We start from the raw sequence: 14,598 nt of genomic DNA on the forward strand, positions 1-14,598 counted from the left end.
CTAATTGCTAAATTGGCAACACTGCCTCTAAGTTAACATGTATTAATTGCCGTTTGTGTGACTCGACTTCACTTCCCTATAAAACATTGATAATAATTTTCTTCCTGGGAAAATCAAAAGTATGTAATATTTATGTTTGTTACATACTACTTTGCCTCAAAAAGCTCTCTCTTACTCTACTCTTACACTATCATTAGCTTGGAAATGTCCAATATTGTCATCATGGTAGTAGCTAGCATCACAACACAGACTCCAAATAATTTGCCGTGAAAATGAGGGTCAAACTTTAGTGTTTAAGTTTAACTTAAGTTACCTAATCTATAAACATCATGGTGGTTCTGTCATGTCACCATTTTAGCTGAAGCCAAGGATAAACGCTCCTGACTATAATAACGAAGTGTGAGCACACGCTCTTGAGCGACAGGATGCAGCCTGCAGTTCACTTTATAGCCAGCAGGGTTCTCTAAATGTTACACATAGAACCTTTTAAGCCTCTGATGAGTGAAGAATCTGCAAATGCTTAGATAATTAGGAAGTATCTGGAGAATATATTTGCGAGTCATGCGCCTCTACATGCTCGTGTTGCTGTAAGCTGTAGGTCGATATTCGAAACTCTATATTAAACAGCTGGTCTTGCGGTGCTCTAAGGCAAACTTATAGTTAGAGCATCAGTTATTAGTGCTGATATCAACTAACTGCGACAACTACTGACTGAGACAAACAGTGAAGATAGAAAAAAAGTGCATTCAATGTGGCGCGAGTCCCGACTCAGACGGCATGATTCTCACTCTTTCTTGCTGGATCCTAGCTTTTTGAACAGCTTCTTGCCTTTAGAGAAAAAGCCCTTCTTCTTCTTGCCTTGTGGGGAGCAGTCTGTGGTTGTCGGGCTCTCAGGTGGAGGAGAGCAGCAGGCCACCACCGCAGCTGCAGCTGCAGTCACAGTTGGACCTGCAGCTGGTTCTGGTTCTGAAGTGGAGCTTGCAGAAGGTGCCGGGTTAGGTGTTAGGTTTGTGTGCGCTGCTGGGTCAGGGAGAGGAAGTTCTGTTTGAGCGTGCAAACATTCTTCTGTTGTTGAATGTCCAGGATGTTGTGGCTCAGGAGAAGACGTCACTGAACCCTTTAGGAGGAAATAAAAAGGTGTCAGAATTAATCTGCAGTACGTGCTCTATCCTCAATTTTTATTTAACATATTTGTGATCACACAAAAAGGAATTACTATAACATGACACACAAAGCACAGGGATCTTTTTAAATCTGTGTATCAATAAACTAGATCCAGAGGTTGGTGTAGGGTCATATACAAAGGAGCAGTGCAGCAGCTACAGCTACAGGAAGTAGACATGAACAAGGTGAGACCAGGGAGAGTGTTGATCAGTGAGCGGCTACAGTTTTCTCTGCAAACACTTACAATCACGTCTCAAAGTGCACACTTCGTTTGTGCTTCTGTACAAGGCCATGCAGGAAACAGTGGGGCAGAAGAAACCGTTAAAGAGGCAGCACAGGAAACAGTGCAAACACTGAACATATTTACAAATTATGAAAAATAAAAGTTAAGGAAAAAAACAAACAGCAACTTTCAGATGTTAATGATTTGTAAACATGACACATAGTATATGCATGTAAACTACAGGAGATCATCCACGGTCCCATTTTACCAGTAGTATGTGCTAACAGACCAACCTGCGAGTCTTTCCTGGGTGCTGGTGTTGGTGCAGACTGTGCACAGACTGGCTGTGGTGTGGATTCCTCTGGTAAAGCCTGCAGGAAGTTAGACGGAACCAAACCTCTCTGTCCGTTCAAGTCTCCCTGGATGCAGACACAAGACATTAATTATTATCCACAGCGGCTGAACAAGGTGGACATTTTTGACTGGTGTTCCTGTGACATGAGTGATGCCTCTCTTCATTTAATTTAATTTCATGATAGATGAATCCAGGGAAGTGACCACAGTAAGAAAAGCACCATTACTGCAGTGGGCTGTTGCAGTTTAGCATTACTTTTTTTACAACAATGTAAACAGAAGTAGTGATACAAACTACTGACAGTTTGTTATTCAATGTATCTGTCCTGTATTGTCAGTAACAGTCTTGATAGATTATGTTTGCAAGTTACAGTCAAGTCATTGTATTAGATGGCACTTTACTGATTGAAATATGGTGAAGGAAATAAAGAGTGGCAATAATTAGTTAGTCGAGTCGACACATAGGAGTTTATGTATTTCATTTTATCTGCCTTATTTTTTTTAAGAGAGAACATACGACTTTCTACAATTCGCAAAATTCCGAGGCACATTAAGACTTACGTAGAAGAAGCCATCTTCGTCCATGTCACCATACACATGGATGATGTCTCCTGCACTGAAGGTCAGCTCAGCCTGAACACAGCCATGACAAACAAAAAATTTACAAAAACAACTACAGCACACACGCAGTATGTTCTCTACTGTAAATCATAATGGATGCGTCAGTCTGACCTCTATGTCAGTGTTGGGGGAGCTCTCTCGTGGGTCATAATCAAAGATGGCAACCATCCTGCGAGCTCCCGGGACTGCTTTCCCTGGGACTGCCTTCCCTGGGACTGCCTTCCCTGGGGCTGCCTTCCCTGGGACTGCCTTCCCCGGGACTGCTTTGCCCGGTGCTGCTTTCCCCACAGCTGCCACAGCAGCAGACTTGCTTGAATCTGTGAAGTTGAACAAAGATGAGCAAACATTTCAGTGCGACATTCTGATAATTAAAGGAGCGAGATGTTTCTGCAGTCCCGGCCAGCTCAACGTGCCTGCACGTCTGACTCACTCAGCGTCATGCTAAGCTGAGGAGAAGTCACATCACTTCATTTAAACGCAGAAACATAGACACTGAGGTGTTTTAGGTTGTAGAAGCTGGAGTTGTTCTGCTGCTTTTAAACATCAGTCACATCAGTCAAACAGTGTTATTAAAAAAACAAACAAAACAAAGACATGAAATTATCGATGATGACACTTGAACTGTGAGATGAAAAGAGGAGTCAGTACAGAGGACTGCTTGACGTTTATAAGTGGGGTAAAACAATGAGCTCAAAGTGATAGTTCAGGTTCTTTGAAGTGTGAACGCATGAGTTACTAACACATAGTCAGCACCGACTTTGCCATTCATGCTCCCTGCACAGATATGACTGGGGACATGAGCAAAAGGCTCACCTAATAAAATGTTAAGATATCTTAAAAACAAACACACTTCCTGTTAGACAGGAAACTGAAGCTTGTGTCATTTTGGAAACTGCTCATTCACAATTTAAAATGTATTTTAAATTGTCTAATGGCAAGATAAAGTGGCAAACTAAATAATATATGACTATATCTGACTGTGTTATGTTACTAACCACCTTGCCAAATTTAAGTTATTAACCAGTATCAGAAATGAGGTTCTGGCTCATTGAGAGCAGGTTTTGGTTTCCATGAGGACTACTGGTCCTGACAAAGTCCGTGTTTGTATCCTAAAAAGGTAAGAAATACACACAGGCTTGAAAATGGACCAAAGCGTAAGGTGAATGTGAATGTTCAGAATATAAAGAGTGTATGATAAACCACTCACCATCAAGCTATATTTTTAGACACGTTTTCTGTCTTTACTAAATAACTCTTCACGCCACACTTCTTGGCTGCTGGTGGCAAACTCAGCTCATTCAGTGTTGACTGTGTCTCAGTACCTCACAATAAAACATCAAAACATGAACTGTAATTTTCAGGTCACAAAACATTAGCAGTGACTTCATTATAATTCCTCTTATTTTAACAATTTTTGTCTAAATGAAAGTGCATTTTTAGCACTTTTGCTTTATTGAGGTAGGTAAGTTAGTAAACCCCAAAACAGTCAAACAGTTCCTCATGAGGATGTATGAAGGTGAGTCCTGATGTTATCAGCAGCTACAACACAGCTCTCTTATAACAGTCAAAAATAACCAGTAAAAAAAAAAAAGGTTAAATACACAAATCATCAAGTAGACACATGCTGGCCTCCAGAGGAAGCTGGTTTGGTCGTTCATGCAGAGGCAAACGGAGAGGCAGAGGGTCAAAAAGCTAACTACGAACCTTGAATGGAGGAGTCTACGCTCTCCTCCCAGAGTGCTGCAGACTCCACTGGAAGAGACCAAGGCGAGGGAGAAGAGCATGAGCACAAATTGCAGGATGACAGGAGGAAAAATCAGACTTTATAAACCAGAATCTTTTAAGTTCTTCTAAGACTCAGGGCATCACACTGGAATACAAAGTCACAGATGGAGATCGGAGGAGATGGATGCTTCAACAAGGGATGTTTAGGCTCATGTGATCACAGAATGCATTTAAGACAGAGGAGCAGAACAATGACATCGTGTTCAGTGAGTTTATCATTGAACAAGTGACAAACTGTCACATTCTGCTGCTGTGTATTACATGAACAGCCAATGGAAGCTGACCACAGTAACTCAGTACTCATGCATGTGCATTTCAATTGTTGTGAAGCAGTTGCAAAGATTTAAAAAAATTAAAACTTAAATCTGGGAAAAGCTGAGGTTACCCTGATTAACACTAAGTCATTAAAAGGAAAGTGTAACATAAGACTTTTACTGAGATGAAACAACTATAGAGGAGGATTATTTATAATGGTAAAATTTGCGCTGAGTGTCAATCAAGTCAAAATGAAAGAGAGAGAAAAACTAGCAAACCAGAAAACCAGGTGTGAGAAGAAAGGACGGAGGTGGGAAGCTGCAAACGGCAGCAAGACACACCTTTCTTGGATCGCCTTGGTTTCGGTGGTGGAACAGGGCGACGTGGTAGCTGTGCGTGTGAGCGAGTGCCTTTATGAACTTTTAGAAAGGAAAACCAATCAAAATTTGAAACCAAAAAGAAACACAGAGGTGGGTTTTTGGAGAGAAGCAGACCACACAAAATCGACAATGAAAAGCCAGGTGGAGAGCAATTTAAAAAATGACAACCAGCAAGCAGCAGACACGGCAATGAGAACAAGTGGAAGTGAAAAGGCTACAACCATCTGCAAATATGGCTCTGGATAAAGGGCAGGAAACAGGAGCCAAGTGTATGCTTGATTTTACTGAGTGGTTCACTTCCACTTTCACCACAAGCAAACACTTTGAATTAACTTTATTCTTTAGACACCTGTATTAGAACGCAGTCAGTCACCGAGACCACAGAGATGGTTACTTTTTTTTCTTAATAGCACCACAGTGAGCAAAAGTCCGTAAAAGTAAAAAACAGGTGGTTTGAGTCGTCAAAGACGTTTGTATTCATGCCTTTGATAATTGTTCAATAGCTAGATAATGAGAAAAGTCATGACTCTACATTAATCTGAATTACAAGAAACAATGGATTTTGCCACACTTGTGCTATTTTCACTTCCCACTTCAACAAGAACAGTACATAATGTTATGAGAAAAACATTCAGACTGGACATAGAGCATGGTAACGAACATCCATATTTATATATAAGAAGCATCATCCTTTTTCTAAACAACTCACAAGTAGCTGCTGAGTCTTTGACTGCCAGTGTCACATACCTATCTTGTCAATGGAAGCCGCTGTGGATAAGAAGCCCTGCTGCAGCAGCTGCTGCCGGGTCTCCTCGTCCTCCACCTGGATCTCAGACACCATGTTACACGGCACATATCCCAAGCGACCGCCTGACTCCCCTTGGTAAAACCCGTCTGCGTCTTTATCGCCATGAACCTGAGAGGGAAGGAGTGCAAAACTGCATCAGTCAAACCAGAATGTCACAAAAAGGCACAACGTGGTGTGGTTTTAGGAAACTGTAATATTGGTTTGATTTATTGTCTGACTGTCTTGTAGACAGTTCTCTCTCTCTCTCTGATCCCTTGACTTACCTATTGTAAAATCACTGCCTTCCCCAGCTTTAACATTAGCTCTTAAAAGTTACTGTGAAAGAAAAATGGACTTTGGACGGAGAGGGACGTACTTTGATGATCTGTCCTTCGCTGAAGGGCAGCTCCTCCTCAGCAGCATCAGGATTAGGTGACATGGTGGCAGGATCATAAGAGAAGAGGGCCACAAAGATGCGTATGTCACTGTCTCCTTTGACCTTTGGTGAATCAACCCCACCTATGCACATGCACACACAAACAGGTTTAAGATAATTAAGAAATGCCTGCAGCGTTCAGGTAACCCAGATCTGAGAGATCACATGTCTTCCCAAGTAATTAGAGAAGTAACAGAGAGTAAAGTCACTCCATTGAAACCTGTAGCTGTGGGTAAATTTTGTTTTACAGTTTTGAGTCATGTTACAGACAAAACATGAAATAAAAACATAATAAAAATGACATAAAAATAATGATATAAAAGAGCTCCAGGCTCAAAACTTGAAATACATAATAGATGACAGAACAACTGGACCAATAATAGAACCAACTGAGCATTGATTATGATAAACATACTAAATCAGTTACTTTATAAATGTCTTTTGGTTAAACAATACAACAAGATGAAAGACCCTGCACTTCACTTTAAAAAAATGAAGACTGGTTTATCAAGAAAGGTATATTAATCAATCATAAAAATAATTGCAAGCAAACAAATTTTGTCTTTTACAACAGCTTTTGGTCATGAAATTCATCTTTTTTACAATAAAGTTGTTTGTATGCTTGTATGTCATGTGCTCTGCAAACGTTCTCTGCAAACATTTGCATTTTAATTATCTATCACAAATGTTTGTGCCTTGCAAGTAGTTCTGCAAAAACCAGAGGCAGCTTGCCCCAACCTCACCGCCCACCAACAGTTGTTGATGATGCGATGAAGAGCATTCACCCGGCACAAGCGTGTCCTCAAAACAGGTAATCAAGCTAAACCACTGATCCTAAGCTGCGCGAGCTGTTTGACAAACGTGCACTCGTTCATGATCCGCAGCAACCCAGCAATAAAGGAAGCGCTGCTTGACCCACTCTCTGATCTAAATCTGAAAATGTTCGCTCACATCACAGGTACAAGTGACAAAGAAATAAAAGCCAACAATACCAAATGCCTATTTGTATATTCCATATCACAGTGACCTAGTAATATGACACACATCACTGTCAACATCAGATCATGACACCAGTGTGACTAAAGGCATTGCAACTGTAAACTGTTTCCACAGAGGGGACAAATTTGAAGAGCAGTGGTGAGACTTAAGCTGCGCTGAAGAGACATGTTCTATATGGAGAATCAGCCGTCTGTGTCAACAGTCACAGGCAGACAACTTGCACACTTTCACATCCTCAATGATCTTCTAGTAGATAGGGCAGAACTTCTGCCTGCTCCCTTCCTCTATCTGTGTGCACGTGTACACTTACATACTTGTTTGTGCAGTCAACTGTGGACTAACACACACACACACACAGCAGAGAGGTTTATCATGAGGAGTGTGCAGACTGTAATCCAGAGAAGTGGCAAAAGAGAAACAGACAGGGGCTTGTATGTTCACACCACAGTCTAATTCTTTGCTTGCTAATCATGGTTACTATTTTAATGTCTGTCACTTCCTCCTGCCATGACAAGCCACTTTGGGTTAAGCCGGTTCTCAGCTTAGCAGGCTCTCTCCCACTTCTCCACTGGAGCTCACAGCACCTCCTCCTCTCTGACACCCCCTCCCCCTTCCTTCACAACACAAGGTGCTAATCTGACAACCATCATGCAAGAGAGTCATAGGGGAAAGCTTTAAAACAGAAAACAGAGAGCACAGGTGTGTCAGCATTGCCTCACACATTTCCGCTGCGTATTTGACATGAGAGCGGGGGCAATAAAACCAGAGACAGACGAATACAGGAAGACAAAAGAGGAAAGAGAGTCTGACCTTTAAGATGCCTGGCCTGCAAGCTCATTGGTTTAGGAGTGTGCTCAGCCTGGCTTCCCCACGATGGACCGGCCTCAGCTTGAGGGATCTGACTGGGCTCCTGCTCAACATGCAGAAAAAAATAAACAAAACAATAAGAAAATAATAGGGGTTCAGAAATACTAACGGCTATTGTAGCACTCCTTTTTCTTTCCAGAAAACTTTTCATTATCCATGCTTCATTTAATTACAATCAATTGATTTCTTACTTATTAACTCAGTCTGTCATTTGTCTATTTGTTTAACTGATTGTGACGAAACTTTCTGGGGATGTAGGTTAGAAATTAGATTTGACATTTTCAAAAGAGAATGAAACATCAAATGCACAGAAAAACCCCAGGGCTTCCAAGAACACACTGTTTCAACAAAAAACTGGTTCCTTTTTTGTTTTGTAGAAGGCTAAGCAGATACTAACACACATCAAAACACATCCACTGTAAGCTAATGCAAGACAAAGAAACACTGACCAGTTTAGGAAGAGAACAGTGCAGAGATGTAGGAGCATGTGACAGTAACTGGAATTAGTGCAGTTGGACAGAGGGAGGATAGATTCCACATTGACTATAGCTTAATTATGAAGATTAGTGTTATAAACTATGTTTGGAATGTTTGGAAAGTGCTTGCTACCATACAGTTACTGAATAAAAATACTGTAAAGTGACGGACAAAACTAGGTGACCTCCGTCTGTCCCCTGTGGTGATGATGAAGATGGAAAAGTAAGCTTTAGTCTACTGAGCAGAGAAGGTAAGTGGTTTCCACTACTGCGGGTTAGATGCACATTGCTATGGGGGAGTGGGTCGAGCTGAGACAACACACCCTTTGTGGCTGGCCGGCAGGGATGTTTGCCAGAGTATCAGCCTTCCGCGCTCGGCGAGGATGAGGCCTGCGGTGCTCCACCTGAGCCCCCTCCACCCACCACTCAGAGCTCATCTGCTCCATCCCCACCTCCCCAGGACTGTACTCTGTAGGCTCGTCATTATCATCTGTCCCGTACTCAACGTCAATCTCTCCCGCACGACCAACAGGTGACCTCAGAGTCCGTACGGTTTTGCTGACTGGGTTGGGTGTTGGCTGGATGGGGGCGTGGCTGAGGTTGGCTGCTGAGGCAACAGCCCTCTGACTCCTCAGCATGGCCTCCCTCCTAAGGCGGTCCCCTAGCCCTTTGAGCAGCCCTCGATCTCTGATGTTGGGGGTAAGCTGTGGTGGACAGTGGGCTGACACCCGCTTGCTGGTGGGACCTTCATAAAAACTTTCCTCTTCTTCAGAATAGGTGATGGTGTCCACTGTGTCCGCATAGTGCACCCTGTGCTGCGTCTTAGGCTTTACCTGTGAGGGTTTGTTTCTAAGTAAAGGCTCTTTGGTTAGAGATCTGAGATCCCTATTATAGTGGTGATGGTGAGGGGGAACGTGTGGGTGTGGGTTGGAGTGATGTTGTCGAGGGGGGTCAGGGTGGAGGTGGCCAGACTTGTGCCGAGAACGAGTGCGGTGCCTTAATGGCTCTTCTTGACCACTGTCCTCCTCTTCTGTCAACTCAGGAATACAGGACAGCTGCTTGTTGTGGTAAACCTGAGGAGGCAACTTAAGGATCTTCTCAAGAACCTCCTCATCACTGTCTGGAGGCTCCAGTTTGTATGACTACAAGGGCCAGAGGTCAGTGCGGTGATATATCATATTGTTTGGTAAAAATAGTGTGGATAAAACAGATGACAACCCAGCCATGCAAAGGAAAGAGAAAAGAAAGAAGAAGCAAAAAAGAGAAACAATCATAATCAAACAACATCAAGAGAATGAGAGCAGAAACAAGGGCACAAAATGAGAACTTAAAGATGAAGTGAAAAAAGCTTATTTTACTGAAACAGTAGAACATGCTACATATTTATTACCCTGGTTGCTCTAACTGCATATCCTTTAGCCTGTGCTTCTCCAAGGTGGTCAGAGTAGTCGTCGTCCTCCTCCTCCTCCAGGATGTCAGACAGGTCTGACCGACTGTTGTCTGCGAGGTAGTCACTGGTAGGTTCCACAAGCCCTCTGCCATAATTCTGAAAGGACACATTGAAAAGAAGCATGTAGTGTACTTATTTTAAGTATTAACCACTTAACTTGCAAAAGCACAGCATATACTGTACATAAACGTCTGCTTGATTATAAATTCTTCCATAGTCGAGCTCCATCTCCGCTGTCTGGTTGCATTAACTTGAAATCTACCACTAACACCCAACAGACAAATCTTTTGATGCTAAGTGAAGGCTACACAGAGTAATGTCCAGAGTAGAAGTCTGGACATTGTCTGGGGTTTGCTGATATCATGACGATCGAAGGGTTAGACTGTCTTAGCGATGGGCGGTATGCAGAAGGCAGGACACTCGCCCACTCTCTTGGTGTGGATTATCTAGCATTTCTCCTGCTGACATTATCTGTTGATTTCACATGGGACCTGGCAGGAGAATCTCATTTCATGAAGATTTGCGTTGACAAATACAGTCCCTTTAGTCAATCTCTGGAGAATGTCCAGACTTTGGTGCATGTCTGAAAGCAGCTTAAGACAAAGCACTGACAGGAGCTTAACTGATGCAAATGTATTAAGTTTCCATGATTTCATTTCATTAAACTATATGTAAGCACAACATCAAGATGTACAGTACATGTTATAGACTTTGCATCATGTGGGGTCTACATTAATTGATCAGTATAAAGTGATGGGCTGCTTTATCAACAACAAACACTTGTTAAACTGCTTATTGAAGCTACAGACACAGCTGTGCAGATACTAAATTAGTAAACTACTGATTCCTTTAAATCTGATAGATATAAACCAACTCCTTTCAGCTAGTCACGACACACAATAGTTCAATTTCGGCCAAATTCTTCAAGGCTCCAGAAGAAAGAAATAGAAACTACATCTATTTGATATGCTGAAGACCTAAACCAATCAATTCAGACCGGCTCTCAGCTGTGATCCGATTCAGTTGTACCAACAGACTACTTTAATTTTAGTAGTGAAGAGGGTCAGGACTGACCTGCTGCCTCCTGTTGGATGCTGGCTCCTTCTCCTGTCTCAAAAAGTCATCAATGGAGACCAGACGGGTATTCTCTTGCTCATCCTCTACCTCAGACTCCAGCGGTGAGATGCTGTGGGGTCGGAGGAAGTTTTTATACTGAGGGTTTAGAAGGTCCGTGATCTGGACATTGGGTGGGGATGGGAAGGGCTCAGGAGTCTCGAGTTTGGCACAAGGGTCATCAATGAACTCTGTGATGGATGGGAAAGGACGAATAGGTTCAGGGCTGTCAACATCTCTGCGCTGCTCCAACACTGGTGACGCCGCTGCCATGACAGGTACTTGTTCAGGTGCAGGTGCTGCTAATGGACATGGTAGAGGTGCTGAGGTGGTGGGGGAGCTCACATTAACCTGAAGATGCAGAGTCAAAGAAATGTTATTTATAAAGTAGATATAAATCCCAGAACATTCAAAACACAACATAACCACAACAACAAAAACAGCAATAGACACTGCTGAATGACCGTGTTTTTTTCAGCAGTAGAATTAACTTTTGAAACTTTTTGTGGACACTGAGATTCCAGTCTTACTTGCTGTTGCCTCTTTCTGTCCTGACATAAAATGAATGACTTCCTGTGTGCAGCTTGGCAATGTGATCGAGCGACACAAGATCTTAATACCACAATAATGAGAACCACAGAGAGAGTCGTGTGGCGCTCATAGGGTCAAACTGTACTGAGTGAACTTATTTGATAATGGTTTAACGTAACATTTGTATTTGTTTATACTTTGTTTATACTAGGACTAATTCAGTTTAAATGTCAAAGAGAGGATTACCACTGGTGTGATGGTGTGGGCTACTGGTGACGTAGTCTCACACACAGCTAAGGCAGCAGCAGATGAAGGGTTGGCCCAGGCCTTCACATATGAGGCAGATGAGAGAGGGTCTTCAGCTTGAAGGGCATTAGGAGAGTTGGCAGCGGCCTCCATTGAGAGGCTAGAGTTGTGTGCGTCGTGTGATGGCAAAGTGCTGGGCAGCATAGAGATTTTGGCAGCAGAGTTCATGTAGGACGGTGGTGAGGGCAGGTTACTGGGGCCTATTGGGGCACAGGGTGATGGCAGTGGCACAGCTGTGGAGGTGATAGCTGGGCCTGCCATGATGGCAGGCAACTTGGAGGGCACCTTGACTGGGAAAGAGTCACAGGACTCCCCGTGAGCAGACGTGGTGCGGACAGTGAGCTCCAGAGCTGCCTGCAGGGACTGGATCTGAGAGGGTCCCAGCAGGGCACTGCCAGCTGTTGGGGAAGACACTTCCAGCACCTTGGGAAGGAAAATAACGGAGAGATATGTTAGATATGTAAGTTCAATAATGACTGTGCTTTAGATTTAAACAGTGAGGGGGGATTACTGCATGAGGTATCATCAAAATATTTGCTACTATGTTCTAATGTTCTTCATAGTGAAATAAAAATACAATTAAATTGAATTTCTTTTTTATATCATCTCTGTTATTGGAGCTCTAAAATGCTGGAGTCATGTGGATGGTAATAATGTTGCCCCCTCTGCTTCATCTTAAAGAAACACGTACCTTTTTCTTATCAGCATATATAGTGTATCCAGTGACACGGACTCCATTCGAGGTCCCGGCAGCATCTATGGTGACGGGCAGCCAGCTGATGAGGGCAATCCCCGGAGAGGGGCCATGCTCCAGCTGCACATCCAGAGGAGCATCAGGTGGACCTATATGCATTAGAGGTGTCACACCAGACCAGTGAAGAGAGAAAAGACTTAGTAACAAGATTGTACATAAATATAGCTTCAAGTGAGTTACTATTATTGAAAACAGTGCACGGGATAGCAATTGAATATCACAAGGAGCATCTGATTTCACCAAGACAGTCACTGTCTAATACTGCTGTCTAACACTCTACAGGGCCAATAAGACATTTAGAAATGATATACCTTGGTTCCCAGAGTGTGGGCATGAAACTGGAGCACATTCGGATGATGATTAAGAGAAATTCACTTTACATCTCATATAAAATTCATCATAAATATGTTCAGTACAGGCCTCAGGTTCCTTAATGAATAATATGTGTATTTGTATCGTCTAGGAGGAGTGCAAGTAGGGAATATGGCACCTAAGGGTGACAACAAATGATGTTGAGTTGAGGGTGGAGTTTTATTTGAGTACCAAATGCATGGATTTCTTCCTGTTAAAATTAGTTTCTCTCTCCAATAAATGTTTGCTCATTGTGTGAAAATAAAGTGTCTTGAGATAATGTATGCTGTGTTTTGGGACTATCCAAAAGTGATATGATTTGATTTAAGCCTACCAGGTTCTTATGCCCAGTGCATTGTGGGAAGGACAGGGATATATAAAGCAAATTGAAAAGATGCACAGGCAGTAAACCGTCGTCATGATAAGGGCATCATACTTTCCTCTAATTCATGGCATGATTAGGAGTACTTGATCAGTGTGTGTGGCAGAAGATGGCGTTGATTGTTTAAAAGAATGTATGCTTCAAAGCATATGTATCACATATAAGAAATCTTAGTTTGCACTGAAAAATACATCACATTCAATAAGTGCTACACTAAAGGTCAGTGTTAATTGAAGAACTAGACAAAGGCAGCAGAAAACGTGAGGAGTTGTCAAAAGGGAAGTGCTTTAGACTATGTGTATGACGATATGAACATTCATTGGTTGAGAAACTGCTTCATCCTGACCTGCCATCAGTGTGGTGAAGGTGATTGTAGTGCTTCTGTGTTCACGTCGCTCCACAGGTAATTCCCAAGGTGTGCGATGTGGTCGTGCCTCCACTTTGACTGTGTACTGCAAGCTGGGCAAGAGGTCATTGAGGCACAGTGAGTAGCAGCCAGCCTTCACCAGCTCACACTCCTCCTCGTTCAAGGACACGATGTGTACATAGTTACTGTTGCTGGGCAGCCAGCTCAGGTTGGCAGAAGTGGCGGTGACCCTCTCTACACGCAGCTGTGAGGGCGCCACACAAACATCCCGACCGACTAGCATGCTGCAGCGTAGCTGGTCTGACACGCCCTTCTCTGTCAGGCTCTGCACTGACACACGGTAGGCCTTGAGGTTTATGTCCAGCCGCTCCAGCACTGCTTTGGTCTGGGCACCGAAGGGCACATTCAACCGCAGTTCCTGGTCCACGTACACATTATAGCTCCACACGTTGCCCCACCCAGCTGGCACCAGCGGAGGGTCCCAGCCAATGATGATGCTCTTGGCAAGCTGCTTGATGAGGGTGAGCTTACGTGGGTAAGGCACAACATCCACTCCCACCTCCTCCAAATCCAAGTCCAGGCCGTTGGTGAGGGGGGCTGGGACAGCCAAGGCCGATGCCGGATCTGAGGGGGCTGAGACAGGGGCTGAGGCAGCAGTGGCCTGTGTCCTTTCTGAGGCACCGATACTCATGTGGAGGTGATGCTGGTGGCTGGCACTGTGCAGGCTGCTGTCTAGCAGGGAGGTATGGGACATGTCCCCTGTCTCTGGTGGGTGAGTGCTCATGACATCGTCATCCGATACACGTTCCACAAAGTTAGAGGGGACCAGCCCTCTCCGTCCATCCATCAGCTCACCTGAGAGGAAAGGCAGTAAAGAAAATATGAATATTAAGTAGTTTAAGACTGGTTAAAATACAGTATGTATTTGCAATTTTCCTGGCTAATGTTTTAGTCAAGCTCTAGCTGAATATTTACTCTGTTATAGATTCAAAACAAG

At 43.4% G+C, this 14,598-nt stretch overlaps 1 protein-coding gene across 12 annotated transcripts in view; it reads right to left on the reverse strand.

Annotated features, from left to right (window-relative positions):
- Positions 1-274: 274 nt before the first annotated feature.
- Positions 275-14,598, reverse strand: part of LOC131458302 (RIMS-binding protein 2) — a 60,283-nt gene continuing 45,959 nt past the window's right edge. For 6 of the 12 annotated variants that reach the window (XM_058627294.1, XM_058627291.1, XM_058627296.1 and 3 more), the window contains 16 exons: positions 13,581-14,456; positions 12,813-12,839; positions 12,439-12,590; positions 11,688-12,170; positions 10,872-11,261; positions 9,738-9,893; positions 8,671-9,489; positions 7,815-7,914; positions 5,946-6,088; positions 5,530-5,698; positions 4,744-4,821; positions 4,067-4,114; positions 2,474-2,679; positions 2,303-2,374; positions 1,681-1,806; positions 275-1,117 (listed from right to left, as the gene is read on the reverse strand). In XM_058627294.1, the coding sequence (XP_058483277.1) occupies positions 785-1,117; positions 1,681-1,806; positions 2,303-2,374; positions 2,474-2,679; positions 4,067-4,114; positions 4,744-4,821; positions 5,530-5,698; positions 5,946-6,088; positions 7,815-7,914; positions 8,671-9,489; positions 9,738-9,893; positions 10,872-11,261; positions 11,688-12,170; positions 12,439-12,590; positions 12,813-12,839; positions 13,581-14,456 (4,178 nt within the window). In that variant the 3' untranslated portion in view covers positions 275-784. The remainder of the gene's footprint in view (positions 1,118-1,680; positions 1,807-2,302; positions 2,375-2,473; positions 2,680-4,066; positions 4,115-4,743; positions 4,822-5,529; positions 5,699-5,945; positions 6,089-7,814; positions 7,915-8,670; positions 9,490-9,737; positions 9,894-10,871; positions 11,262-11,687; positions 12,171-12,438; positions 12,591-12,812; positions 12,840-13,580; positions 14,457-14,598) is intronic. The other 6 variants (XM_058627293.1, XM_058627300.1, XM_058627295.1 and 3 more) reach the window with 5 other exon arrangements.

This window comes from Solea solea, chromosome 4 (genome assembly GCF_958295425.1).
Source record: "Solea solea chromosome 4, fSolSol10.1, whole genome shotgun sequence".
Taxonomy (NCBI): Eukaryota; Metazoa; Chordata; class Actinopteri; order Pleuronectiformes; family Soleidae; genus Solea; species Solea solea.